The sequence below is a fragment of the Ixodes scapularis genome, unplaced genomic scaffold, assembly GCF_016920785.2.
Source record: "Ixodes scapularis isolate PalLabHiFi unplaced genomic scaffold, ASM1692078v2 PGA_scaffold7__128_contigs__length_106722199, whole genome shotgun sequence".
In the NCBI taxonomy this organism is placed as follows: domain Eukaryota; kingdom Metazoa; phylum Arthropoda; class Arachnida; order Ixodida; family Ixodidae; genus Ixodes; species Ixodes scapularis.
Window position 1 is genome coordinate 38,162,911 of NW_024609882.1, and position 25,911 is coordinate 38,188,821.

At 47.6% G+C, this 25,911-nt stretch overlaps 2 protein-coding genes across 2 annotated transcripts; one reads left to right on the forward strand and one right to left on the reverse strand.

Moving 5' to 3' along the window:
* The first annotated feature begins 3,124 nt into the window (after positions 1–3,124).
* On the forward strand, positions 3,125–4,194 carry LOC8052335 (alpha-aspartyl dipeptidase). Its single transcript, XM_002436097.5, has one exon. It carries the CDS (start codon positions 3,163–3,165, stop codon positions 4,054–4,056), a length of 894 nt encoding a protein of 297 aa, XP_002436142.3. The 5' UTR covers positions 3,125–3,162; the 3' UTR covers positions 4,057–4,194.
* Positions 4,195–16,176: 11,982 nt separating this feature from the next.
* LOC8052337 (alpha-tocopherol transfer protein-like) lies at positions 16,177–23,062 on the reverse strand. The gene is made up of 6 exons (XM_040214018.2): positions 22,699–23,062; positions 20,577–20,742; positions 18,321–18,563; positions 16,840–17,033; positions 16,638–16,748; positions 16,177–16,522 (listed from the first exon to the last, which is right to left on the reverse strand). The coding sequence occupies exons 1-6, from the start codon at positions 22,705–22,707 to the stop codon at positions 16,337–16,339; spliced, it is 909 nt and encodes a 302-aa protein (XP_040069952.1). The 5' UTR covers positions 22,708–23,062; the 3' UTR covers positions 16,177–16,336.
* Positions 23,063–25,911: the final 2,849 nt, after the last annotated feature.

Genomic DNA, 25,911 nt, shown 5'->3' on the forward strand with positions numbered 1-25,911 from the left:
AGAAATTCGCGAATTCGGAGGAGACCCCAGCAAAATGAAAGATTTCGGGGTCTCCTCTTCTCTCTCCTCCCTCTCCACCGTACAGCATTTTGTCATGGGCGCCCTCGCCTCCCCTCCCCTCCCCTCCCCCCCCCCCCCCCCCCCCCCCCGAATCAAAATCCTGGCTAAGTGCCCTGGCTGTATTATTGTGGAGATTGAGTAGATCGTGTTTTTGCAAAATGATATTGCTAACAGGCGCTTGCACTGGCACTTCGAGGCGCACATCTCGAAGAGTGCGCCTTCGAGAACGATTTCCTTCAACTTTTTTATAGGCGCTCAGAGTTAGGAGACGGCTACACTATAGGGTCATGTCACCTCGGTGTTTTGGGCTAAATCAGCATAGATTGACCTTTGTGATATAGAAATATGGGATTGATGACAACAATATTGCTGACTGGGGCGGACGCGCATTTGCATGAAATGATTATTGACACCACTCCATAAGGAAATACTGTATCGACACAAAAGCTTAACTATTCCTTCCAAGTACCAACCGTCATGGTGATTAGTGACGGAAGAGGACGGGGAACGCATTTCGCGAAGCAGCTGTAAGTTTCTAGCTTGTTCCGGTAAAATAAGTCACCCCGCGAAGTGCCAACATATTGTGCATGGGTCCATATCACAAGAGCGAATGACATTTTAGCGAACGGCGACATTTGAGCGAATGGTCGTTTTAGCGAATAACGGGGGGCGCGCGTTAACCCATCCGTCGCGCTGCGCTTTACGCCGCTTCGCGGCGACAGTCTGCGGCAACTCATTACAAAAATATGAGCTCACTTGGCCCACCCGAAAACGCCGCTTCGCGGCGTCCGACTATTCGCTAAAGTGTCGTTCGATGAAACGTGGGCGTTCGCTAAAACGTCATTCGATCAAGTGAGTGCCTCCCATAGTGCATTCGCGCTCCCCTCGCGACTGGCAAACACAGTACGCCTAAGGGTTAGGGCGCAAACAAGCTGGTGATGGTTTAACATTTTACTCAAAACCCCGAGACTGGGGAGAGATTGAGACTTTGTGTTGTGCTGTCCTTTTTTTTTTCCTCCAGTCTCGGGGTTTTGTCTGAAACAGTACGCCTGATTCCTCGTGAAAGAACAGCAACACTAGAGGCAACCTGCAATGCAGTTTGGCGCTACACGTTGCGCCATCTAGCGGCTGCAAAATAAAGAAACTGGGTAGGCCAGGACTACGCGGGTAGCGGGGGCTGCGGGCGGGCGCATCCAGAAACCACGTGTGAACGTTGCATTTCGGATCGGCGTGAGTTTTTTTGGATCCGTCTTTCGTAAAAGTCCCAACTTCACGTATCTATAACCTCACCGGGTTCCTGTGACATCTCGCCTACTCGTGGAGTTCTTCCAAAAAATAAACATTGCTACTGCTGCATGAAAGACGGCCACAGTCGCGAAGGTGACTCAAGCGTCGAACTTCACCGCTTCCCTTCGAGATCTTGGGAAGCGACACGGCGACAAAAGTGGATTACTGCAGTGCGACGCAACAAGTAAGTGAATTTTACAGAAACTGTTGGGAGGGAAGGGAACGAAAATATATGTGCAGGCTTGGAAAGTGGTCGGACGAACTCATTTTGCGGACTACTCGGCAAAATAACATATTTATACAAGTTGTATTACGAGTCGCTTTGACAGCCACATTAGGGAAATACGATAGGAACAATCGGGGCGATTGTTGCTTCGCTGTGGCGTCGGGAATCGGGCGATCAGGTCTTCAAGCGAAAGGCTTGTCGGTCCGTTCCGGCACTCCTAATGCCGTTCGGCACGCGTGGTCGCAACCAAAACCTTCCAAACCTGCGAGTTTTCAAATAATGGATTTTCGTAGCACAAAATTTTGTTCGTTTCAGCAACCAAATTTAATGCTGAGTCTGGTAACAATTGTGACGGCATGCAGAAAGCTGGATGCTAAAGTTTTTCTTTAGAGAAATATCATGCGAAGCGTAAATGTCCTTCTCACGCGTACACTTCGTTGCCTGTCGCCATTTTACACCAGGCTTTGCAATGTGCGTACGGTTCTGTAGCATGCAGAGTTTGGTTCTAATTACCCAAATTTTATTCTAGTGTGTGTGGGCGTCGGGAGGAGAGGACGGCCGAGCGAGGCGCGAGCGGGGGCCAGCCGGCGAGGAAGAGCCTGCTGCGCGAGTCTGGGGCCGGGCAGGAACGATAGAGCCGTTCTGGCTGGTCTGGCCCATGGCGATTCCCGGGAGCATTCCACCAGCGAAGTTCGGATCAGGACCGGCGGAAGCGGCGAACCCTGACCATACTGGCCTAGTCCATGACGATCCCGGACTGGTTCCGCAGCGAGACTTTGGCATTGATGGCCCAGAACAGCTAGCCTACGCAGCGCTGGCGTGGGAAGGGCGATCCGCAGACCTGGACACGGGCTCCGACTGTGAGCTCTGAACGACGGGCGACAACTAAGGTCCGCGGGTCCGGAGTGCCGGCTTTCGAAGACGGGCAATCGGGATGTACAATAAACCCATTTCTTGTATTGTGTCACTTACTGGGAAACGAGCGAAGCACAGACCGATCGGGCGCCTGGCGGCCACAAGTAGTGAAGACAACTCAAACGTGTCCAAACGACGACTCTAGAATATTCTCTCAGCACTTGGACCTAGCAAGGCTCCCGATTAAAAAACCGCACAAAAGAACCAGGGACGCAGGTACACACGGGGACTGCTGAAATCGGGGTCGCCGCCGCTCGCAACGGCCCGACGGGAAAACTGGCCGCCCCAATAACAGAGACGCCTCCGCTTGTGGCGCTGAATGCAGTGTTCTCGTGGCGCCGCCTGGCCATTGCCGGCTGCCTAGACTTTGTTTCACAGCTCGCTCAAAGCGTTACGCTCGCTCTTGTAGCTCCTCGGGTCCTCACTCTTTCACACTTTAAATGGAACCGATAAAGCCAAGTATTAAAAGTTTACACTTTCGCTCCACTCCAGCTATTGACGGCAGCAAATGCCGCAGCCACCACTGCCCGATATCCCTATATCGCCGATATCGCATCATGCTTGAGCTGCTGGCGCCATCTAGTGAGGGCAACACTTACCACCGAAGCGCTTCGCGATCCCGCTACCCTCTGGTGTCACTTCGTCTAACTTTTCGATTACACGGGTTGCGGCTGATGCAGCGTTCGCCGGCGGGTCGCCGCTCGCCGATTAGAAGCCCCGACGAACGACCACTTCCGCGGCCTGCGCAAATACCACCCGTTGCCCGTTATCACCACAGCATAGCCAAAATGTCGTCGTCCTCGTCATCTTCACTGAGCTCCCTGCGGCGGCTCTTGCTTCTTTCAAATTCCACGATGCACGGCGGCCAATACCTGGAGTACTGCTGCGACTTGATCAAAGAGTTCTTTGCCAAGTCCGGCGTCAAACGAATCCTATTCGTGCCGTACGCCCACCACGATTACGACGCGTACGCGAACAAGGCCAGAAACGCCCTCCAAGTCATGGACTTCGTCGTCGACAGCATTCACGATGCCCCAGACCCGGTCGCTGCCGTGAAGCACGCCCAAGGCATCTTTATCGGCGGCGGGAACACCTTCAGACTCCTCCGAACGCTGTACGAAACGAATGTTGCCGAAGCGATTCGACTTCGATGCCTCGAAGAAGGTATGCCGTACATGGGCGCGAGCGCCGGGAGCAACGTGGCCACGGCCAACATCTGCACGACCAACGACATGCCGATCGTGTACCCCCCGACGTTCGTGGCCCTCAACCTGGTACCTTTCAACATCAACCCGCACTACGTCGAAACGAATCCTGAGAGCAACCACATGGGAGAGACAAGGGACGATAGGATCTTGGAGTACCTGCAGGTCGGGAATCACATGCCCGTGTTGGGTCTGAAGGAAGGCGCCGTGCTCAAGGTGGAAGGTAACCAGGCTGTGCTCTTGGGAATTTCGGGTGCCAAGCTGTTCGTCGAGGACAAAGAACCTGTCTACTACGAGCCCGGAGATGACATGAGTTTTCTCTTGAAGCCGGATATGGTCAGCATTCCAAACGCCGTGAGCTGAGCAGCTTTCCGAAGGCAAGGCGCCGTGAATTCGACAGTAATGGCGCAATTGGGTGTGTATTAGCCAATAACAACTGTTCGAAAAATTAAAAAAAAAAAATCGGCGATAACACGGAATAAATTAACTGCGTGACACTTTTTTACCATGTGTAAAAAGCAGTGAAGCCGGAGCATGTGGTAGTACGAAGACGGCAGGTAAGCGGTTTTACGGGATAATCTTAACACCAGATACTTTGGCAAAAAGAGATAAGTAGTGAGGAAATTGGCCTCTGTCTTTTCGTGACCATCTTTTTACGGCCCGTAGTAACTATGTCTTTACAGCTTTTCTGCAGTGTCACCGACAGGGCCAATAATAAGCTCATAGTTGAGCATGTTGAATTAACCTAACACTGGGGTAGAGAAGAATCATCAAAACGTAGAAGGGACAGAAAATAGACAGAACGACGTCTCAAACTCAGCTAACTCGTTTATTTAGTCCACCTCCTTATATAGTCTCACTCTCAAGATCATCTCCACCAACACAAAAGCAGGAAGTCTATACAGTTCAAGCGCCAGTTGTGTGATGAAGACTGTGGCGCTTCAACTGTATAGACTTCGTGCTTTTGTGTTGGTGGAGATGATCTTGAGAGTGGGACTATATAAGGAGGTGGACTAAATAAACGAGTTAGCTGAGTTTGAGACGTCGTCCTGCCTATGTTCTGTCCCTTCTACGTTGTGATGTTTCTTCTTTATCCCTGTCCCAGGTTAACTCAACATGGTTAATGATCACCAGCTCGCCTGCACCCTTACGATTTTTTTTTTCATAGTTGAGACATTTGCATAGGGAGGCTCAAGTGAGGGTGGGTGCAACTGCTAGATCGGGGATCACGGGACATGGACGCCATTTAATTGCTAATTTTTGCTGGGAGTCTATGGGGCAAAGGGTCGTATTATTTCCTAACTCAGGTCATAAGAGCCCATTAACGTGCTTGAATAATTTACACAAGGTATAAATGATTACTTTTCAATAGCCACCAGTTTTGTTGCGTTAGGTTAAGTATTTTCTTAACGCGAAAAAGGGTAAAATCCGCCATCTTGGACGTTGCTGCTTGTCTGCAACCCTGGTTTCTCCTCTCAACGTTTGCAATTCCCGGAGCGAGAAGGAAGCGAGAGAGGCTGCGCCAAGGCGTTTGTTGCTTGCAATGGGAAGCGAGAGGAGGAAAGGCGCATGGAGCAACAGAGTTGCAACAGAGCGGGCGCCTGCTCTCGTGCAGGCAACATTGGCGCATACCCTTTCACTTTCCCGAAGCCTCTCTCTCAGGCGCCGCCGTTAAATTGCAAACGCTCTCCAGGTTTTGAGTTGCACCCACCCTCTCTAGAGCCTTCCTACATTTGCATGTACTCATGGGGCGCCCCCACTGGTGCCCCATGAGTGCAAGGATGTGCGGCTTGCGCGTGATTACATGGGCATGCCAACCCTGCATTTTTTTTTCTTTCAGACGTTATTTGTATTTCGGGGGGGAGGGGGGGGGGGGGGGTTGGCGGGGGCGGCAGAAAGAACAGGGTTCGAAGAAAATGTAAAAAGAAGTAGAATTTCACAACACCGTCAAAAAAAAAAAAAAAAAAAAAAAAACTGCAGTCAAAAACACGCCAATATGTAGAAAGAAAGAGTGCCCACCCTAAAAAAAGAGTGCCGATCCTAGAAAAAACACAAAAGACTGTAAAATTAAAAAAAAAAAACGGGGTCCCTTTTTTTTTACACTTTTTCTTTTTTTGGTAGCTGGGCATTATTTTAGTTTGCGAATGACGGCATTGTATAAAAATTCAAAAGCGGAAACACCAAGGAAAAGAAGAGGGGGACAGGACATAGCGCTTGTCCTGTCCTGTCCCCTCTTGCTTTCCTTGGTGTTTGCGCTTTTGAATTTTTATACAATGTGTAGCCAACTAGCCCAACAGTTAATTTTGAATGACGGCAGCCGACTCTGCGAGCCAATCCAGCGCAGTGAATGTATCTCATGACATGGTTCCCCGCGCGTCACTGCTGCGCACCTCCCGAAGGTCACGTGACACTCACACGGCATTGGATTGGCCGGAATAGCTCGTAGCGTCCGCTGCACTCCATCGTAAGCTGAAACGGGGCTTGCTCACGACGCAGCAAGTGCCTCTCGGGTCTTCCTTTCTATCCTACACTGGTTTCAGAAACTGGAACTTCCGCTTGGGGCATGCCACAACACGATCCGATTGGGGAAGCCAAAAAAGGCATTCACCTACTTTGATCTTCGTTCCCTGCTTTCACATTGGGAGATTTTAAGGGGTACGGAAACCAAATTTTTCGCCAACACTAATATTCCGTAGGATAGGGCAAGAAAACGTATCTTAAACTGAAGAAAACGATAACCAAAAAATACCTCGTGGATGTCTGTGAAGCCTCGATGGAATGTCGTGACGACAACATGTTCCTAAGAGCAGCGCCACAACGGAAGGTACGCTCACTCATAGAAATTACACCTGAACGTAGTATCGAGTCCCGACTACCGAGCCGTTTTGGTGGAGATAGTAGAGAGTTTTAGTAGATCGTTCCCATGACTCCGATAACGATACCCGATACTCCACCACCGCCTCCCTCATGCATGCATAGTATCGTTATCGGGGCTATCGAAGGTATCGGAACGATCTACTAAAACTCTCTAGTAACAGCAGAATCGGCCGCCAATAGTTTCAGTATCGGGTAGTCTTTCCGGCAACGCTTGTTTGGAGCGGTTTGGGGATTATGTACGTTCGATATAATGTCGACGCGATGAAATGTCTATGTAAACGGACCCGAATGCCCACCTCTTTCGATGACGGGATAGCTGCTTTGGTCGACTGCAACGAACTCGACCGGTAGGAAGTCAACACAACTACCATCGTTGCTACAGGAAGACGGCCCGTGCGGCTCTGCAAAGCGTCGGACATTTAAACAAATCGCTGCGGCGTTTTTCGTGGCTTCGGGAATGCGGGAGTGTCAGCAAGACCCACGTAAATACTTGTTCGCACTGGGAGCGGAACCGCATTGGCACCGCGTTCTTGGTAATCCCTTCGGGAAGGATCTTTTTCTACCGATTTTACAGCGTAGCTGTTAAGGGCTACTTTCCCCAGTTTCGTGTCCGGTACCTAACAAATGTCGATACAAAACTCTGGACAGATACCGCCATCTATGAGCGACGGCGGCAACTAGACAACCAGTCTGGTTGGCGCCGCCATTTTCGATGCAACGCTGTCGGCGCGAGGCACTGTTTAGGCTACGCGTCGTCTGCTACGGGCTTATTTAATAATAATGTTTTATTTGCTCAGGAGAGCCGCGGCACCGCAGAAAGGCAAAAGCCCGTACCAAGGAGGCCCGCGGTGCCGTGTCTAGTGATGGTGATTATGTGATGATGTAATATACACATGAAAGTGATGGTGATTATGATATAATGTGTTAGGCCTAGCAGCAATCTTCGCGGTGATGGTCTTCGCGGTGCTGCCATGAGCTGCTTACTTCTGGCAGGCCGGTCTCAAGCGCCTGGAGAGGGCTCTTCGCGTGCCATACTTGAATACGAGCCGGCCGAATTACCGGCGGCGCAGGGAGTCCAGCACCCCGCAGGGGTTGTTGCCGGTGTTGGCCAGGCGGCGGTCTTTACGAAAGCGGGCCTTGGAGTCTCCCAGCTTGCGGTCCAGCTTGTAACTGCAGCAGCGTGAGAACCTTCTGTCGATCGAAGACATGGTCTGTGGCACTGGTTCGGCTGGCTCTCTGACGATCGAAAAGACACGTCTTACGCCCAGGTGGCTTCTTCTTATTTCTTTTTCGCCGGAAGCAAATTTTGCGTTGAAACGTGGAGAAGCTTAGTTCGTTAGATATTTAAGCCACCGAGGAATAAAACCATATAATTTTCTTGCCAGAGCCTGCCAAATAAAAGGAAAGAACCGAAATTTGGATGTCAACCCATGCATTCCGCCGGACGAATGAATGAAAATGGCGGCCCTCCCCGCACAGCTGGGATACAGTGGCTGGGAGCAGCTTGGAGCAGCCGAGAGTTCTCGCGCATGCGCTCACGCCTCTCGCTCAGCGCCGCGGGCTGATTGGCTCACTCGGGAGGGGGGCGTTCCGGCGGGGAGATCATAGACTGGCCAAACTCTCCCCATGCACGGCTCTGCAGCTATCATTGAAGAACATATAGGGAGTATTCACTGGCGGCCATATCCGTGTGCGCTGCTGCTGAGCGCGTGCTGACGGCGAGCTTCCGCAGTCCTTTTGGAGCGTGCATTTAGCACCATCAAGGTTGCCGGTCTTAGCAGGCTATTTATGTGAGCTCGTTCTGAGCATGCGCTCTAAACATCGCCCTCAAATATGGCGTCCAGTGAATACCTCCTATAGCTAGGCGAGCGCCATAGAGGCGAGCGCCGAGTTGGTGTGAATTCATCGTAGGTAGAGTGTACTAGAAGATACGAGTGGGACGAGCTATAGGCTCCGCTCGTGCTTTCAGTTCCCCCTCAAAATGTGGAAAGCGATCAGGTGGAACCAAGCCACTTAGATCGCAACGCCACCTTCGCTGCGATCAAGCAACGACACAGGTGAAGGTCATATGGACAATATAGACCTTTTCCGCTTATTCTCGCCCCCGACCGCCAAGTACGCATATCCGGTATGGGCGACGGAAAAATATTAAAACGTTTCAACCTGCTTATAGTAAAAAAAGAGATGGGAGACAAAACGAGAATCTGTGACGGTTACGCTTATCTTTTAAATGCATTCTATTGGCGTGGCGACGGCAAAACAATGTTCTCGCTCATACTGGAAGTGACGATATTTCAAGATGGCGGCGCCCTTGTGAAAAAGGTCTATAGCCCCTTAGGGGCTTATAGTTTTTTTATGATTTTGACGCCAGAGGTAAGGTCAAAGCACCACGACACGACGATGCCACGACGTCATCGTCGACGACGTTACGCGACGCCAAGATGCTGTCGTAAGGCCATCGTGACATCGCGTCGCGTCGAGGACGTCGCCGTTTGGCGACATCAAGTCGCCGTTGTAACGCGGTCGTGACGTCGCGTTGAGGACGGCGCCGTTACGCGACATCAAGTCACCCTTGTAACGTGGTCATGACGTCGCGCGCCACATCGAGAACGTCGTGGACGTGGTCGTCGATGCCGACATTGACGTCGACGCCCCACGCAACGTTAAACATCGCTATGACGTCACATTAACGTCGTCCTGACGTCATCGTGAACGTTAACGTCACGACGAAGCCTTGACATTGTGTAACATCGTCGCCATTGCCAGCATCAACGTCGACGCGCTGTCACGACGAAGTCTTGACGTCGTGTAACGTCGTCGACGATGACGCCGGCGTCGTGAAGCTGTCGGGACGTCTTCGTGACGTGGAGTGGCGTTATGTCGACAACGACGTCAACGAACTGACATCAAACGCGCTTATGACGTTGCATTGACAAGGACGCCGTCATCTTGACGTCCCGCGACGTTGTCGTCGTCGTCATCAACGTCAACGTTGACATCGTCGTCGTTGTCAACGCAATATGACGTCAGAACGTAGTCTTGATGTCGTGTAACGCACGTTGTCAACGTCGATGACGACGTTGGCGTCAAGGCGTTGTTCTGATGTCGCGTGGCGTTGTGATGACAAGTCAGGTCGCGGTGATTTTATGTACGTGACGCCTGACGTCTAGGTTGCATAAAGATTCTAGTCCGGCGTTCTATCGTTTCTATGACCTTGACCAGTGTGCCGGTCGAACATTGCGTTGGAACGAAACGCGTTTTTCATAAAAAGTGGCTAATCCGAACCACTTTGCTCAGAGGGCGCACCGAGCGAAGTGGCTTGCATTGGCCGTTTTTTTCCACATACGGAGGTACTGCAAAAAAGGCTACAAGCGCGAGCTCCTTGCTCTTGAACTCTAGGGCACATCTCGGCGGCAGAAGCTCTCGTGTAGCTGCCAACGCTATGAGCTCTCGCTTCTAGCCTTCACTGCGGTACAACATAAGGTGAAACAGAGTATAATAAACTCTAGGGTGCCTTCATGTGCGGACATGAAGGCTCCCTAGTATAGACGCTTTGCAGCAGCTGTGCTTGGGCGCCGCCATAACTGACCTTCAGTTTTTGTTTCCTCTTATTGAATTTTCTTCACATCATCATTACCATAGCAGGCCAAGTTATGGCCATCTTAAATTCTATTGCGTCTTTCTACTCAGCATTGGCCTTTCTGGAGGGTCGTCAACACCCATTTCAGTGGCTCGGTATCTCCATAAGACAAAAGAATGTCAGCAATGGCGGCTGTAATTTGGCGCGTGTGTAAAGCGTCTATACTCTATCGTAGGCAACAGCGAGCAAGACAGACGAGGACGAAGAAGAAACACACAGGACGAGCTAAAGCGTACTAGAAGGAACGAGTGGGGCGACCGGAGCGCTGTTTAGGTACCTCCGTCCGGCTAATCCAAGCCACTTCGCTCGTAGCGCCCTCTCGGGCACTACGAGCGAAGCGGTTCGGATTAGCCGGTTTTTATGAAAAACGCCAAGATCGTTCCACAAGCGGCGGTGCCGAAAAAACGCTTCGGTCGTCTCACTCAGTTTTTTCTAGTACACTCTACGAAGGTGGCGCTGTGATCAAAGTGGCTTGGGTCCACTTGATCGCTTTCCACATTTTGAGGTGCAACTGAAAGCATGAGCGGAGCCTGTAGCTCGTCCCACTCGTTCCTTCTACGACACTCTAGGACGAGCCTACAGCTTCACTGGTCTTGCTTCTTTACCAGAGTGGAAGTTCTTTTTTTTTAACCGCTGAGCCATTAGGCAATTGCAACCCGATGCTGACTTGATGCTCGGCATAGAAAGATTGGACCAGCATTGAGTAGCTCCCAAAACTGCTCTAACTCGACATGTGTTGGCGTATGACTTTGCCCTCATGTCAAAATAAAATGGACATACTAAGAAACGTATACGTACCCATGATGCGAAGGCAATCCATGTGATATTTATTTAATCTCTAAAAAAAAAAAAGAGATAGAGTTGAAAAGGGTGGTTTTTTTTTTTCAACCAGAGCGTTTACCACCGCTGCATCTAAAAACATGCCAGGTACGACGAAGGAAAAGACTGGCCCTCTTACCCAAAAAATACAGGTCAGAGCTCAAACTATTCGTATGGGAAGGGTCCATAAAGGTCGCCTGGGTATATTCCATTCGTCGAGCCAGCTGGTAGTGTGCAGATAGTCTTGTCCCGGTTCGTCAAAGTGGTTTGCTAGTGAGCCCACTGTTTCTAGATAGTCCTTGGTGGTCGCATGGTCGGTGGGATCTTTGCCGTTGTAGCTTTTTCAGGTAACCGCGGTTCCGAAGTTTGTCTCCGCCGCAGCGTTCAGTTTGAAGTACTTTTTTTTTTTTTTTTATCTTGCTGCTTGAAGTTGGGACGCGCACAGAGAGCACATAGAAATGCACGTTGGTCGTCGTGACGTCCTCAATAATACCATCATACCCACCGCTCTCGTCGCGTTGGTCGGCGACCGCACACTCGAGGCAGCTTCGAGCGCTCCGCCGGCTCCGCGATATGCTACAGCCCTCGGGTACACTTCGACTAAGCGAATTTGTAACGCGTTGATGCCTATATAGGTACGGTTGACCCTCCGTGACATAATGACGTGAAGATCACGCCGGATATGCCGGATATATTGAGATGCATCACCCTCTTCCACGGCTGATTTTGAAGCACTCGCCAAAATCCAGGCATTTAGAACGAAAAATATAGCCATCCGCTTAAAATACGACCATTCGATTATCAATTACAGGTTTAAGTGATCCTATCTGACTTATCTATTAATGTTTTCTGCATATTTTAAAGTTTTGATTCATTATCATTTTTAGCTCCCTTCTCTGGAGCGCGAGAGTTCGGCGCTCCCTTCTCTAAACGGACGGGAGTGCCGCCGGAGACTGACACTCGAGCGCGCTTTTCCTTCTCCGAGTATTTCTCGGAGCGCGAGGGACATCGGGCTCCTTGACGTCACGTCCACAAACAAGATGGCTGCGCTGCTATCGAGACTGCCGAGACAAAGGGCGCAGTTGAACCGCTGCCCCTTTCAGTTGAATTGTGGTTAATCCAGCAGGTGAAACCGATTCGACTCTAAAGCATTACTAGATTACCTCAGTTATGGAACTCCCGCGGAAGGGGGTACCCCCCCCCCCCCCCCCCCCCGTCACTCACTTCAATCGCCTGCTGTCGTTCGAAGCGCCATCTAGATTATCCGTTTCATAACTGTGCATTCCAAAGAGCAGAGCTGAAGCGCCATCTAGACGCCGAGCTTCGAAACGTACCAACGGGACTAGAACGACTCAGTTGGGAAACTCTCATAGAGGCTGCTCTGAAATAGTGGCACCGATCCGTAATCGAGAACCGAGCTAATGGCCATCACAACGCCGCCATTTCTCCCGCAGCAACCGCCCAAGGAACTGCACGTGACATCTATTTTGGCTTTAGTCGGCCATTTCGGAGCCGAAACAGATACGATGGAAGGGGTTTCAGGGCAAGAAAAATTTTATTTGACACCATTGCCAGTTTTTACAATGTTACAAGGTCACATGTGATGCATGCTCTTCACAAAACAATGTTTACGCGACGCAATGATCACTCCGGCCGTCACAGCTGGCAAGGCGGAACCAGAGCGCCCGTATTACAACATGTCCAAGTACAGGGAAGTCAAATGTACCTAGCCGTTGAGCACCGTCAGGTACCGGCACGACCAGCGCCGCAGGAACTCACACACAATCCCCAAGGAGCGGCAGTTCACACTCCAAAAGGGGTGCCTCCCCCGTTTCCCAAGCGGACGCGCCGCGAAATACCACCGAAGTTAAGATGCACCTAGGTCGGGGCGCGCTACCTGAAATCACCGCTGAGGCATGGTTGTATAAAAACAATATTAATTGTGTTGCCAAACCTTGCAAACTAAAGATTTTTGAAAACATCACGCCCCCTTCATTTTGTACCAAACTCCAAAAAAAGCTACTATACTCCGCGACAACTTTTCTTGGCAATGCAGTGGAAGGTACGTCCCGCGTACCCTCTCCCATTTTGAGTGTGCGGGGGCTCTCCTCCTCTCCCCGGAAATGGGGGAGGAGGAGAGCCTGCGTACACTCAAGATGGGAGAGGGGACGCAGGCCTGTACTTTAAACTGCATTGCCAAGATAAGTTCTCGCGAAGTATACAAGAAGAGATTTTTTTTTTCGTTAGTTTTTACGCGGAAACATGCTTTTTAAAAGCTCAAGGTGACCACAGTAAAGGCAAATGATAAAGAGTGGCGCTGTTGTATTTAGCTCGGTCTCGGTGAACGCCAGCGGCCCAGGTTTCGACGGCGAGTTTCCCAACTGAGGGTTCTAGTACAGTCCTAGTAACGTTGAAACGTACGTATCCCGATTCCCATATAATACACTGCAGTTACGAAAGCAGCCGTCCGGCGGCGCGTAGAGTGACACCAGGCGAATCGTGGTGAGTGAGGGGGGGGGGGGGGGGGGGTACTGTTCGTGCACGCAGCGTCTATGAGCAGTTCCGTAACTGAGCTAATCTAATAACGTATATTGAAAGCCTGTCGCCTCCCACTGCAAGCAACGAACGCCTTAGCGTAGTCGCTTCCTTCTCGCTCCGGGAATTGCAAACGGATGGATGGATGGATGCTACTGGCTATACCCTTTCTAACGGGCGGTAGCTTGCGCCACCTAGCCTAAGTCTAAGAAAGACCAACATTTGATTTGATTCCTCCCGCCCTTCTAAGCCAATTTTCTACCCCCTACTATCACCAGGATGACCTGGTCCTTCGGCCGGATCGGGCAAACAAACTAAAAACATCACCCCCCCCCCCCCCCCTCGCCTCTTTCCCCCGGCGAGGGTGTCGCCAATTTTCCTGTGGTCAAACCTTGTCGGCGTTACCCCTGCACCGGACCTACTGGGAAACGGCGTTCAGACTTTGGGCCGGAGCCACGCGGGAGGGAGTCCAAATTTTCCTCTGTCCCGCCTGTCCCCAGCTGTGCTAGTTAGTTGTGCATCATTCAATTTTCCATAGATAATTGCCACCAATCTTATAATCCCCTCTTTGTGACAGTAATCCTCTTCTCCTCCGTCCTTCCATCGTCGCCAGCAAAGCCCAGGGCCCCAGCCAAATCTGTTACCCCTTCATGGAGGGTAGGACGAAGCTTCGTGCACTCTAATTCCAAGTGCTCAAGTGTCTCACTCTCATTATGACAGGCAGCACATAATGTGTCTATCTCCCGAAATTTAGCCCTATACGTCCTTATCCCCAAAACTCTCGTTCTTGTCTCGAACAGCAAAGAACTTCCCAGTGAATTGTAAAACACATTTTCTTTTCTTATGTCCTGCATTCGTGACCTGTACACTGTTAGAGCCGATTTCTCCTGCATTCTTCCCTCCCACATTTTCCTCTCTGCCTCTTTCACCCCCTTTCCCACTGAAGTAGTCTGCTCAACCGCATCACCAGTGTGTAGGTATTTAAATGTAAGCTTTCGGGTTCGGTTTGTCCATTTTGTGATTAAACTTTTCATGTATTAATACTTAAATACCTTACGTACCCACCGCGTATCATCCATTTCGGTCCACCTTTGTTCAAATTTCAACTTACTAATTGCCTCCCTGCTCAACTGCTAATTGCTGTCGAGAAGAGAAAGCAGGGTTGCCAGACAAGCAGCAACGTCCAAGATGGCAGAATTTACCATTTTTGGCCTTAAACAAATACAAACAGCAACGTACAAGATGGCGGGATTTACCATTTTTTGCGTTAAACAAATACCTAACCTATCGAAACAAAACTGGTGGGTATAGAAAGGTAATCATTTACACCTTGCGTAAATTATTTAAGCACATTATTAGGACTCTTAAGACCTGAGTTATGAATAAAACGACCCTTTTGCCCCGTACACTCCCAGCAGAATGTAGCAATTGAATGGCGTCCATGTCCCGTCATCTCCAATCTAGCAGTTCCTCCCTTCTACTGACGAGCCCCAAAGCGGAGACGAGAAGAAGGGAGGAACGAGACGTTTTTCTGCTTCCCCAGGCAGACAGGAGAAAGGTACTGCCCTCCTGCCTCTTTCTTCTTTCGGTTTCGTTTTTGAAATACGTTGCGCGTTGTTTAATAAATGTTATTGAAATGATTGAGCATCAGCGGCAGCGAAGGCCGCCTGTAATTCCGTCTCCTAGTCCAAACGTGCAGCACATTTCGTTCGCATTGGCGTTTTTACCACTAATTTTGTTAAACGTGCAAACGAAGCCGCCTCCGGCGATGACGACGTTATGGGAATCGCGGAAACGGCGTCCAAGACAGGGGGATCGGAGCGCGTGGAGCGTAAGCTCGCGGTGCAGAACCCAAGGTCCTGGGTTCAATCCCCACCTGTGCCCGTTTCGATCTGGATGAGCATCGTACAGGCGGAACAAAATGACGTCACGTGGCCTCAACACCAATATAGTTCCCCCACTAAATTTAGCGGTGAAACTGAATACTTAGGCACGTCCCGCTATGTCTTGTGCCCTGCAATTTTACACTCTTTAGCTAACGTGCAGTAGGTGGATGAAGGTCATAAAGCAAATTGCGAAACGAAGTGAAAAACTCCTGCCCCTCTGTCTACCTTTATAAGTCACTCTTTTCGGGGGCTGCATTCTTTCGGGAAGACATAAAATTCGATGCCTTCTTGCCTGGTGCTGTTATTGTAGCACCCTGGCACACTACAGGGGAAGCCACCCATTGAAACACCGAGTAAATACCCGATTAAAAGTCTCGTGCTAACCTACAAATTTCCAAACGTCGGGCGTACAACGCGCATTGACGCGGCCAGAACACTGGAGAACTACAACTACCAGAATGCACCGCGGCAGCGGTGGTGCCGCGCAACTGCCGGTGAGATCGGTCTACTAGAAATCTATCAATTTTGTAAAAAATGTCCCCAATGCATGATATTGGGACATGGAATGCAGAAAGCTATTTGACTATCAATTCTCTACCTATATTTTTCAATAATGAAACTTACTTCATGCACCAGAAATACCTTGCTTATTGAGAACATCTCTGTATAAGCACACATTTCTAATTTCAAGATGTCAATGCTAAATAAAAGAAAAAATTAAGCATATCACGTATGGGCACACAATTCACATATTTATTATACATTTTTGTACAACATACACAAGGCATGTACAGTAAGAAGTGCTAGCAGGGTCACTTCAATGGTTCGCAACATGAGACACGCACGCATTCGTGGAATTAGTGAAGGTAAACTAACTACCCTATGCTCATGCTTTAACACGCGTTTTGTAACCATACTCGGAATCTTTCTTGAATAGCTCATCGTTTCTATACAGCCGAGCTACGAAGTCGCTGTTATCCATGGGTCCATTGAAGCCCCCGTACTCCTCCGGCAGGATCTCAGCAGGGATGAACTGGTGCAAGGACGACATGTCACAGCCATGGAAGTGTATCTGAAACATATCAACGAGAGAAGTATATGATTACCAGATGCCCTTAAAATCTTAAATGAACACATTAAGTGAAATCATAAAGTACAACAAGAAGATTTTAAGAAAAGGCACACACCCTTTGCTGGAGCTTCTCGTTCAGGAACCTTCGGACAATGCTGAACATCATGCTGAAGATTGCAGGTTCGTTGATGACGTGGATTGCCTTGAACCTTGCAGGAAAGCAGTCCTGGGGAACACGTGCAGACAAGGCTGACTTAAAGAAAAACAAGAAGAAGAAAAAAAACCTAATCATAAGCAAACTATGTTGCAGCACGTACCTGGATGAGAGAGACAACCTTCTGGAGGTTGCTTGGAGGGCAGAACCTGATATGAGTGAAGCCAAAACCCTTCATGTCCATAATGGCTACAATGCCAGTGACTTGTGTGACAGGGTCCAGAATGGCTTGCTCCAGGCAGAGGACATTGGCCCTGAAGATGTCCTCGGACTTGCAGATATATGGGTTCCACAGTCCTGGAAGAAGAAACACGGGTTTAAATTATGCAGGAATTGAGGGATCCATGAAGTCAGCCCTGAAATTAAATTTGTGCTCTGTGATGGGGCACTATTGCTGACTAAATATGCTGAATATTGCTAAGAGACTCAGTGGCATTTATGGGAAATTCACTATTGAACAATTTTATGTCCACAGCGATAACGATGGAGGCCTTCAAGTATTCATTACTGTCCAACACAATGACATTACTAACCACTATTGTTGCCGAATCATCAGTTGCTGAACATCCCAGCAAAATTTTGTGAAGTGTCAACTTGAGCTTTAATAAATCGCAGCATGAACTCCTAATTCGCCAATCTGAGATTCGATTGCAGCAATGCATCATCAATAAAGGAGCTACAAGCTTTGCACTACTGTTTAGTCCCTGCAGAGGTGTCAAAACCAACTCAGAAACGAGAAGTAAAAAAATTCATGCATTTCTTTTTTTTTTTTTTATATATCTCCAGGTCTCGAGCCCAAATATTATATAATATATTTAAATGAAGTTTTTTTACAGAAATGCTACCGAATTGAAGTGGTCATTACCAGTAAGAAAATCGAGGAAAAGCAGCGCAACAAAAAACTAAGGACCAGTAGAAGATACAGACAGAAAAGACGCCGAATTACAACTAAAATATCACAGGAAAAAAACATAAAGGCCGCGAAACACCCGAACAGTCCACTAATTTGATACAGGGCCGCAGTGGGCGCGCTGACACAGATGCCGTCCCTACATCGTGACGTATCAAACGCCTCCGTTATCTTTCTCGCCCTTATGATGTGTTGCATCATTATTGTTGTTTCTTCAAACTTAAGGGCACACCCACACCTGTCACAAAGTATCGCCAAATGATTGTGAGGGGACGATCTCGAAGATAATGCATGCTCCCTCAGTCGACCATTCACTTATCTTTTACATATCCCTATGTAGGGAGGACACCTGTGTCGGTGCGCCCTCTGTGGCCTTGTATCAGAAAAAGATAGAGTGCCTCTGCCAATGGGAGCGTGGTGTGTTTGGTCGTGGCGTAGTGGATTGGGCGGGTGATTCGCGGCCTTTATGTGTTTCCTATTAAATTTCAGTAGTAAGTCAGCGCCTTGTCTGCTGGTCCGTTTTTCTCGTTTCGATGCCTTACCAACTCGCCCAGAATTCTATGTTTGTAGCAATAGGTGTTGCAAGCTACCGCCCCATGCAAGGTACTGTATACTTGTATCATAGTGCGTTACGACATGAATGTCGGCTTAACAGGAACCCGAATCTTCCTTGCCTCCTTTGAAGATGAACACGGCGCAGCCGTTGGGGTCCCTGTCCGGCAGGATCGTCTGGAGGTTGTGGTCATACGTCTCTTTGAGGAAGGACGGGTAGAAGTTGACGAAGAGCTGGGCGTTGTTGCAGCGGAGCTTGTAGTACTGCTTGAGCACCTTGTAGGCCCGGCTGCAATCGAACTTCCGGCACCGGAGAAATCGCACCAAGAATGCGTTGTCCGTCCGAGAGTCCAGGTCACGCTCACCTGTAACAGAAAAGCAACAATTAGATGAAAGAAAACAAATTCACCACCGTCTGGTTACTCCCCCCCCCCCCCCCCCCCCCCCCGGTTTCACCAAAGCAAAACTCCACAAAATACTCGCTCTATTTCAATTTATTATTAAAACAAAAATTACGGACCACAATAAAAAAAAAAAAAAAAAAAAAGCTTTGGGACGTAGTATGGGTTAGCACAGCCTCCGCCCTCGGGAAGGGAAACTCCACCCCTTGAACGCTGGATGGCCCACAAAAGGACGCTTATGGTCAATACCCATTCAGTAAAAAGTAGCCCCCCTATTCAGTACAATTGGACACTGTTGCTTTTGAGTCTATGCTGCTTACAAGGAGAAAGAGGCAATGCTGTTCCATCAGGGGATGGTATGTTCGCTCCGATTTGTAGTAGACAGAGAAACAAATACCAACACTTTCTTTTATAATTGTTTTTACTTTTTGTCTTGACTCGTCGAGGTGAAATGCGAGAACTATAAATGTAACAAGAGAAAGCAAAAAGACAGGACGTGCACCTAGACTGGAAATGGCTATATGCACGACGCGGAGCTCACACCAATATGTGATGGATTTTGGGTCCCTATCGTTCCGTCGAAACACCTGTCGCGAAAACACGTTTTGTGTAGAACTTGTGGACGAAACACCACAGTGTCGGCGAAACGTGGACAGGTTTCGTCAATACTGTGTCCACGAAACGTCAACATCCGTTCGCGCTTTCCATCAACATGTGTCCACGTGTCGACACATGTCAACTGTGGTGTTTCTGTGGTCACTGCGGCGTTTTGTGGACACATGCCCCTGCAACGTTTTGTCGAATTCATTTTTTTTTCACTAATTGCATAATCAACTTTGAACGCTGTGAAATGCCCGTATACAAGGCGAGACTAAGTTTTGCGTCGTCCACGTAGCCGCTTCCGGTCACGGCGCAAGACAAAAATATGACCTGCGGAATAGCCAAATTGCCGAGAATTTGAGACTCAACAGAAGTGTGCACTTATACCCATGTTAGACGGGCGTCTTGAAGGCGTTTGGAGTAAATGTCCTTTAACTCAAATGTCAATTAGGCGGTGGCAGACGCGCAAGTAAAATGTAATTCGGGGTGAATGATATTTACGATCAAAGGAGTTCCAACAACTCCGTTAACTCCTTAACTGCCTACTCTCGTCGACAGCGTTCACTGACGACTACGAAAATAACAAAAAATAGATACTCTTATTTAGGAATTCATCAGTTAGAATAAATGTAATACTATTCATGAAGCTCTCTGCTTACTTTAGAGCAACATTAGCGTCGTTTTTTTATATACATATGTACTCGCGGGCACAGCAATTAGGTCCTCCTCTGTTCCTTCCTGTTCGTACTCCTTCCTGTTCGTACTCGTCAGTGCTCATCACTGTGCTCTCTGTTATCGTTATGTCTTCGCTTTCCGCTTTCCATATCTCTTCGCTTTTTATCCTGTTTTTTTTTTGTTCTCCGTTCTCCTTCGCTTGTGGTTTTAATCTTAATTTTGCAGTGTTCTGTCGTATTTCGCTTGGAAAGCCTTTTTTTTTTTTTGCCGATGACATGGCAGCTCGGATGGCAGCCAAGGAGCTTCGCTGCTGCGCGTGTATACAAAGAAGAACATCAACCCGAGTCTTTGGCTGTTCTAAAGACTCCAATATCGACACTACCGGAAGCGGTGGGGAGGGGGGGGGGGGGGATGGAGGTAAGCAGAGCAGACAGAGCAAATGAGGAACAAGACAGAGAACAATCTCAAAAGCTAAGAAACAAACGCCGTCCCCCTCTGTGCCTCCGAGAAGGACGACACAAACGGCATGAGCTCTTCGCGCCGTGCGTATAGCCATTTCGGGTCGACGTGCATGACGTCGTGCGTAACCTAATTTCAAACTTATAAACGCTATCAAACAAATCTAAAAAGAAATCATTACGCACATGACCAGAAACCTCGCAAGGCGATAGATAGCAGTCGGGAAGGAAGGACGACACTTACATCGAATCATCTCCCTGAGTATCTGAGTATCCCTTTGGCGCCTTGCCGGCGTCTCGCGCAGTTCTTGCTCTGCCAACTGCACCAGGTTGTGGTCAAGGAACGCGCTGTGGTAATCGGCATCATCGTCGTCAGAAACGGTGGGAGACGGCGGATCCGACTCAGCGTCCTGAAATGAGACAAATAGGACGACGAATCTTAGTCAAGCATATTTACGGGCTCCCCACTCGCTCTGAAGGTATTATATACATAAAGAATGTGGGGCCTCAAGAAAATAAAAGAAGTAAGAGGCCTATAGGCCACTTGACGTCGATTTTTCCCGGTAAATGTAGCGGAGAAACTCAATGCGGCCACAAGACGAATTTGCCAGCTAAATTTTGCGGGGAAACTGAATAGGTGCACAGGGTACGTTACGTCAAGTTTTTCCTAAATTGAGCTGTCACACTGAATTGGTCCGAATGTCCCGTGACATCATTTCACGTGATATCAATTTTTCCACTAAATTTAGCAGGAAATAACCGGACGGACGGTCAAAATTATGGTATTGGAGTAGCGTTAAAAATTATTTCATGTTTTAATCAGTAAACTGCCTAGACATCCAGCCTTCCTATGCAAATTGTGAGCATGACCACACATAGACACTCCCCTACTATCAGGGCCCTATCCCTCACATCGTCGAAGGCCCAGCTAAGCATGTGCTGCAGTTAGGACTGTTGCGGTTCATTCGGCTACTTCCACTGCATAGATAGAACCTGGAGTCACAGAGGCAACAGGCAAAAGGGATAGATGAAAAAGCTTGCTGCACTCTATGCCAAGGTGAGACGGAAAGTTATTCGAAAGTATGTAGCTTGCACTAACACACTTACATATTTTGGGCTGAGCAGGAGTTCAGAACGATTATCAGATACCACAACTGTTTCGCTCGAATTTGACAGTCGAAAATCGCAGCAATAGCTGTGTGGATATTACCCTTGGAACGCGGAACGACCGATAAGAACGATTCTGACAAGACGTTCTCCACCCGCGAACAAGAGATGGTGAACCCGATGAACTAGTTTCACGGGCGCATCCTAGAGTGTGTTCTGGCCGGTACGACAATGTGACCGCCAGGATTTCCGTAGTACGCGACAGGACTGGCGACGAAGTCAGGCGGGCCTAGGGAGACATGAAGGCACTCTAGGCGGGCCTTAATCGCGGGCCGCATCTGCTTGCTTATACACACGACCCTGAACTTTCAAATCAGCCAGACAAAAGCAGCATTAGCGCGACCGGTGCCACTAAGTGTAGACGCCCCAAAAAAGCATCCAACGAAAGCCGGTTAGTAAACGAATAATTAAAAAAAAAGAAGACAAGAAAATAAACGAAAAAAATCAATGAAAAAGGTTAAAGCTAAATTATGTGTGTGTTTGAGGGACTTACATTGTTATTACACAAATTGGGTGTCTGTTTTCGTAAAAAAAAAAAAATTTCGGATATTAAAAAAAAAATAACAGAACATGGTGTGTGACTTTTCGACCTCTAGGAAACACGCGCGAAACCGGAATGAACCAAACTAGAAAAGATCGTAGTTAACATAATTTATCTTCCTCGGGGAAAGTTTTATTTTGCTTTTTTATTTTTTCCGGATTTGATAAATATGCTTTTGGGTTATTTTTCGGAGTTTATCGGTTTTTATCTAAAACACGGAACCCTAGTTTTCGCAGAAAACACGCCGGAACGCGGGTTATGCATTCCGGCGGACGAGCGCTAAAAGGGCCGCTGAACGCGAATGCAAGTGAAGTGAATGATGTAAGACGAAAGTGTGAGGCAAAAGTTGGCGAAAACTCCAGAATAAATAAAAAAAAAATAACCCAGCGTTTTTTATAAAGCAAAATTTGACGCCATCTGGCAGTGTTGCGAAAATGATTTCAGAAAAAGTCGGCTATTAGCAGGTCCGAAAGGTGAACGAGGAGTTAGAACAGAAATAATTAACTGAACGCATTACAAATCACAAATAAGTAAAAAAAAATAAATAAAAAGGGGACACTTGTATTGAAGGTTCTTCCAGCGAACGTCTATTCAACCTAAAACCAACTATCCGCGTATCGCTAGTCAAACTATTAACCACAAATCCCCTTCGACTTACCTTTGTCATAGTTGCTGAATCCAAGTGATGGCGAGGACGTGCAGGTCTTGCCGTGGCACAAAGCGCCCGCAGCCGGCGAAGGTCAAGAAGCAGCCGAGATCCGCCGTTCAGTACGATGCCCTCCACGAACTGCCAGAGATCTTCACCGCACGTGCACACGACCCAACACTGGACACGATTCAGTGGTCCGCCGTCCTCCGCACACTTCCCCTTCTTCGAAGCGCTGCCATTGGCTGCACCATGGGTCTTGCGGCCGGAAGCTTCCCAAGGCCCACAAGGTCGTTGTCCAAGCACAAAGTACACAATGGTGGATAGAAGGGTGAGAGGTTCCAAGGCGCTCTGGACGTCTTGCTTGCTTGGGCGAGGGGGTAACTTGTCGGTGAAGAATCAGTTTCTAAGAAGGGAGGGTGGAAGTAGATAAAAAAAAAAAAAAAGAATGGGGTTAAGCAAGGTCGTGACATTGGTAAGTACACTGCTAACAAACGGAGAAAGGGGGGAGGCGGGCGGTCGGACCTGGACATGTTCTCAGAACCGTGGAGTGCGTTCTATGTGTGAAAGGTTCAACAACCCGGTCTGCATTTTGTGGTGCGGGCGGTGAAAGTGACGGTCCGGATGTCAACATGGTGACCTCAATATCGAGGAAACCGCTTTATTGTTCATTCCTTTGAAAAGATAAGCTGGCGTTTTGTTAGTCGACCTCTCTTCCGGACAGCTAGCGACAAAACTTATGCGAATTGTTTTTGTTTCTTTTTCTATCGCGATTTTGTGAATCGGTTGTTTTTCGGATAAATCCGAATATTCTAACGCTTTACGGCTAATCTTTTTCGTTTTTTTTTTTTTTTTTTTTTTAAACAGAAACCATGGAAGCATGGATATATAACAAAAATATTACTAGCATTTGTGCCAATACTTCAAACCAAAATTGTCAATTTGGAGTCACGATGACCTTCTACGTTTATTGCGTCTTCAATCCTGTGAACAATTGATTCCTTGGGTATTACGCCTAAATGAGAACTATACATTAATTTATCTCACAACATAGCAGTGTAGAATACACTGCTCACCATAAATTAGCGGTAAATATTAACGATAATGACAAAAACACTGCAAGTTTGGACTCTATAGATGACTCACTTAGAATTAAAACGGTGTAAAGGACGAGAGACCGGATTAAGAAAGAGAGAGGCAGCGTTATGTTTAATCCATATATGTTATAGTTACTAAATATTAATACATTTAATAAATATATAAATATTAACTAAATCTCAAGAACTATACTTTATATTTAGTATGATTGCTCTTGCATCACACTGACGAATATGCACCTCATAGACCTAGAACCCGAGCTATTTCATAGATTATTTTTCTTCGCTTTGGCTTCCATAATCATGAGTGTAGGCCAACAGCAGGGGGCAATTTATGCTTCATGCTTTAGGATAGATGCAGGAGGAAAGAACTGTGGAGGTATTTGACGTGACAGATTGAGGTGATGTTACGGGTGAAGCGTTTCGCAGATGCAATTCGATGACCTAAAATTAGCCATTTCAAGAAAAAAAATTCATTGTGAAAAAACAAACAAAAACAGTGGTGTATTTTGTTTTTTCTTATAAATAATATGTCACTGGGAAGCTCAGAAGAAATGTGTGTGTGTGGGGGGGGGGGAGGGGAGGGGAGGGGTTTATCTACCCCCCCCCCCCCCCTTTCTTAAATTCGCCCCAGCAATAGGGAATTTTCAAAACACCCATCAAGCAAAATTGCCTCTCTTCGGGGCACGAAGCGTCTCACCGCACCTTAGTGTAGTGACAGGGTGTCACACCAGGCGGCGGAGAAAAGCTCACGGGAGAAAACCATCGGACTTTTGACGGTTAGGGAGAACACCTCACCCATGAATCTCGAGCATTCACTCATGTGACATCGTTCACTCGCCTGAAGTATGCTGGGATGCTTCATGTGCATGCGGTCATTCTCCACTTCACTAGCAGAATTTACTTCTCAAATAACGTCCTGTAACACGTCAAGGGTTGCCTGACGCAAATAAAACAACCAATTTCAATATAACACTAGTTAGAAAACATAGCGGGGGAAATATAAGCAGAGTAGAGGGCTGCAGCTTGAGTAGTTTCTGGATATTTATTTATAAAATGTTCTTTTATGTAGTATACCGACACCGCATTGCAAAATCTCCACATTCCACCGTTTGTTTAGGAATCAGAATTTTAAATCTTCCTTCAGTCCAACGGAAAATAAAGGAAGGTCCTATTTCCTCCTATCCCGGATACGCAGGACTAAATGCATACGCCAAATGGGTTGACATAAAATCGGAACTAGGGCTGCTGCCAGGGTGGAGAATGAAAATCAAGATGTATTAAATCGTAATTTAAATCAGGCCGGTTTTATTAGGGTGATTTAAATCAAACCTTTCTATCGAATATAATCCACAAAATATATTTTTTTATTTACCGTTTGCTTATCATTTGATGCATTTTTCAATACCCGCACATGTCCTGTATTTCAATCAAAAAATCATCACGTAAGAAATATTTATATTGGACTGAACAGGAGCAAAAAGCAGGGGTGTTTGGAGCAAACCGTTCTTCAGTTACATCTAATCTTTTTTGCAATCAAATCAGAACGCAAAAGATAGAAACAAAAACTGGGAAAGCAACGTCGTATTGCAAGAAAATCAGATCGCGAAAAAAAAAAAAAAAGTATAAATACGGTCTTTTCGCTAACAAAGACCTAAGCCGTTTTTTTTCTAGTATGGCGGGGTTTTCATGAACAAAACATTGTTAAAATTGTAGGAATTCTTTTTTTCCCGCATTGTTTACACCAATCGGAAGAATTGATCAAACAACCTGCCGTGTCTAAAAATGCGTATAGTGATAAATAATCAGTATTTATAGCTGAAACGATATTAGTCTGATTAAGGTGAAATAAATCCGAATTCAATAAAACAACTTTTTTCATTATTTTTTTTCTCATTTTGCTTACAACAGAGCGACCTGATATGAAGTGCGATGTCAATATGAACGAACGATCGAATTTTTTTCTTATATGCTACTACTGGGGTGGAAATCGCTCATTCGGGGCACAAACTTATGCGATAAAAGTTTAACGCCGATCAACCCCTTCTTTTAGTAAAATGCGAAAAATCGCTTCGCTCCACCTCTGTGGCACGGTGTACCGCCTGTGTGAGAGACGTCTAAAACTTTG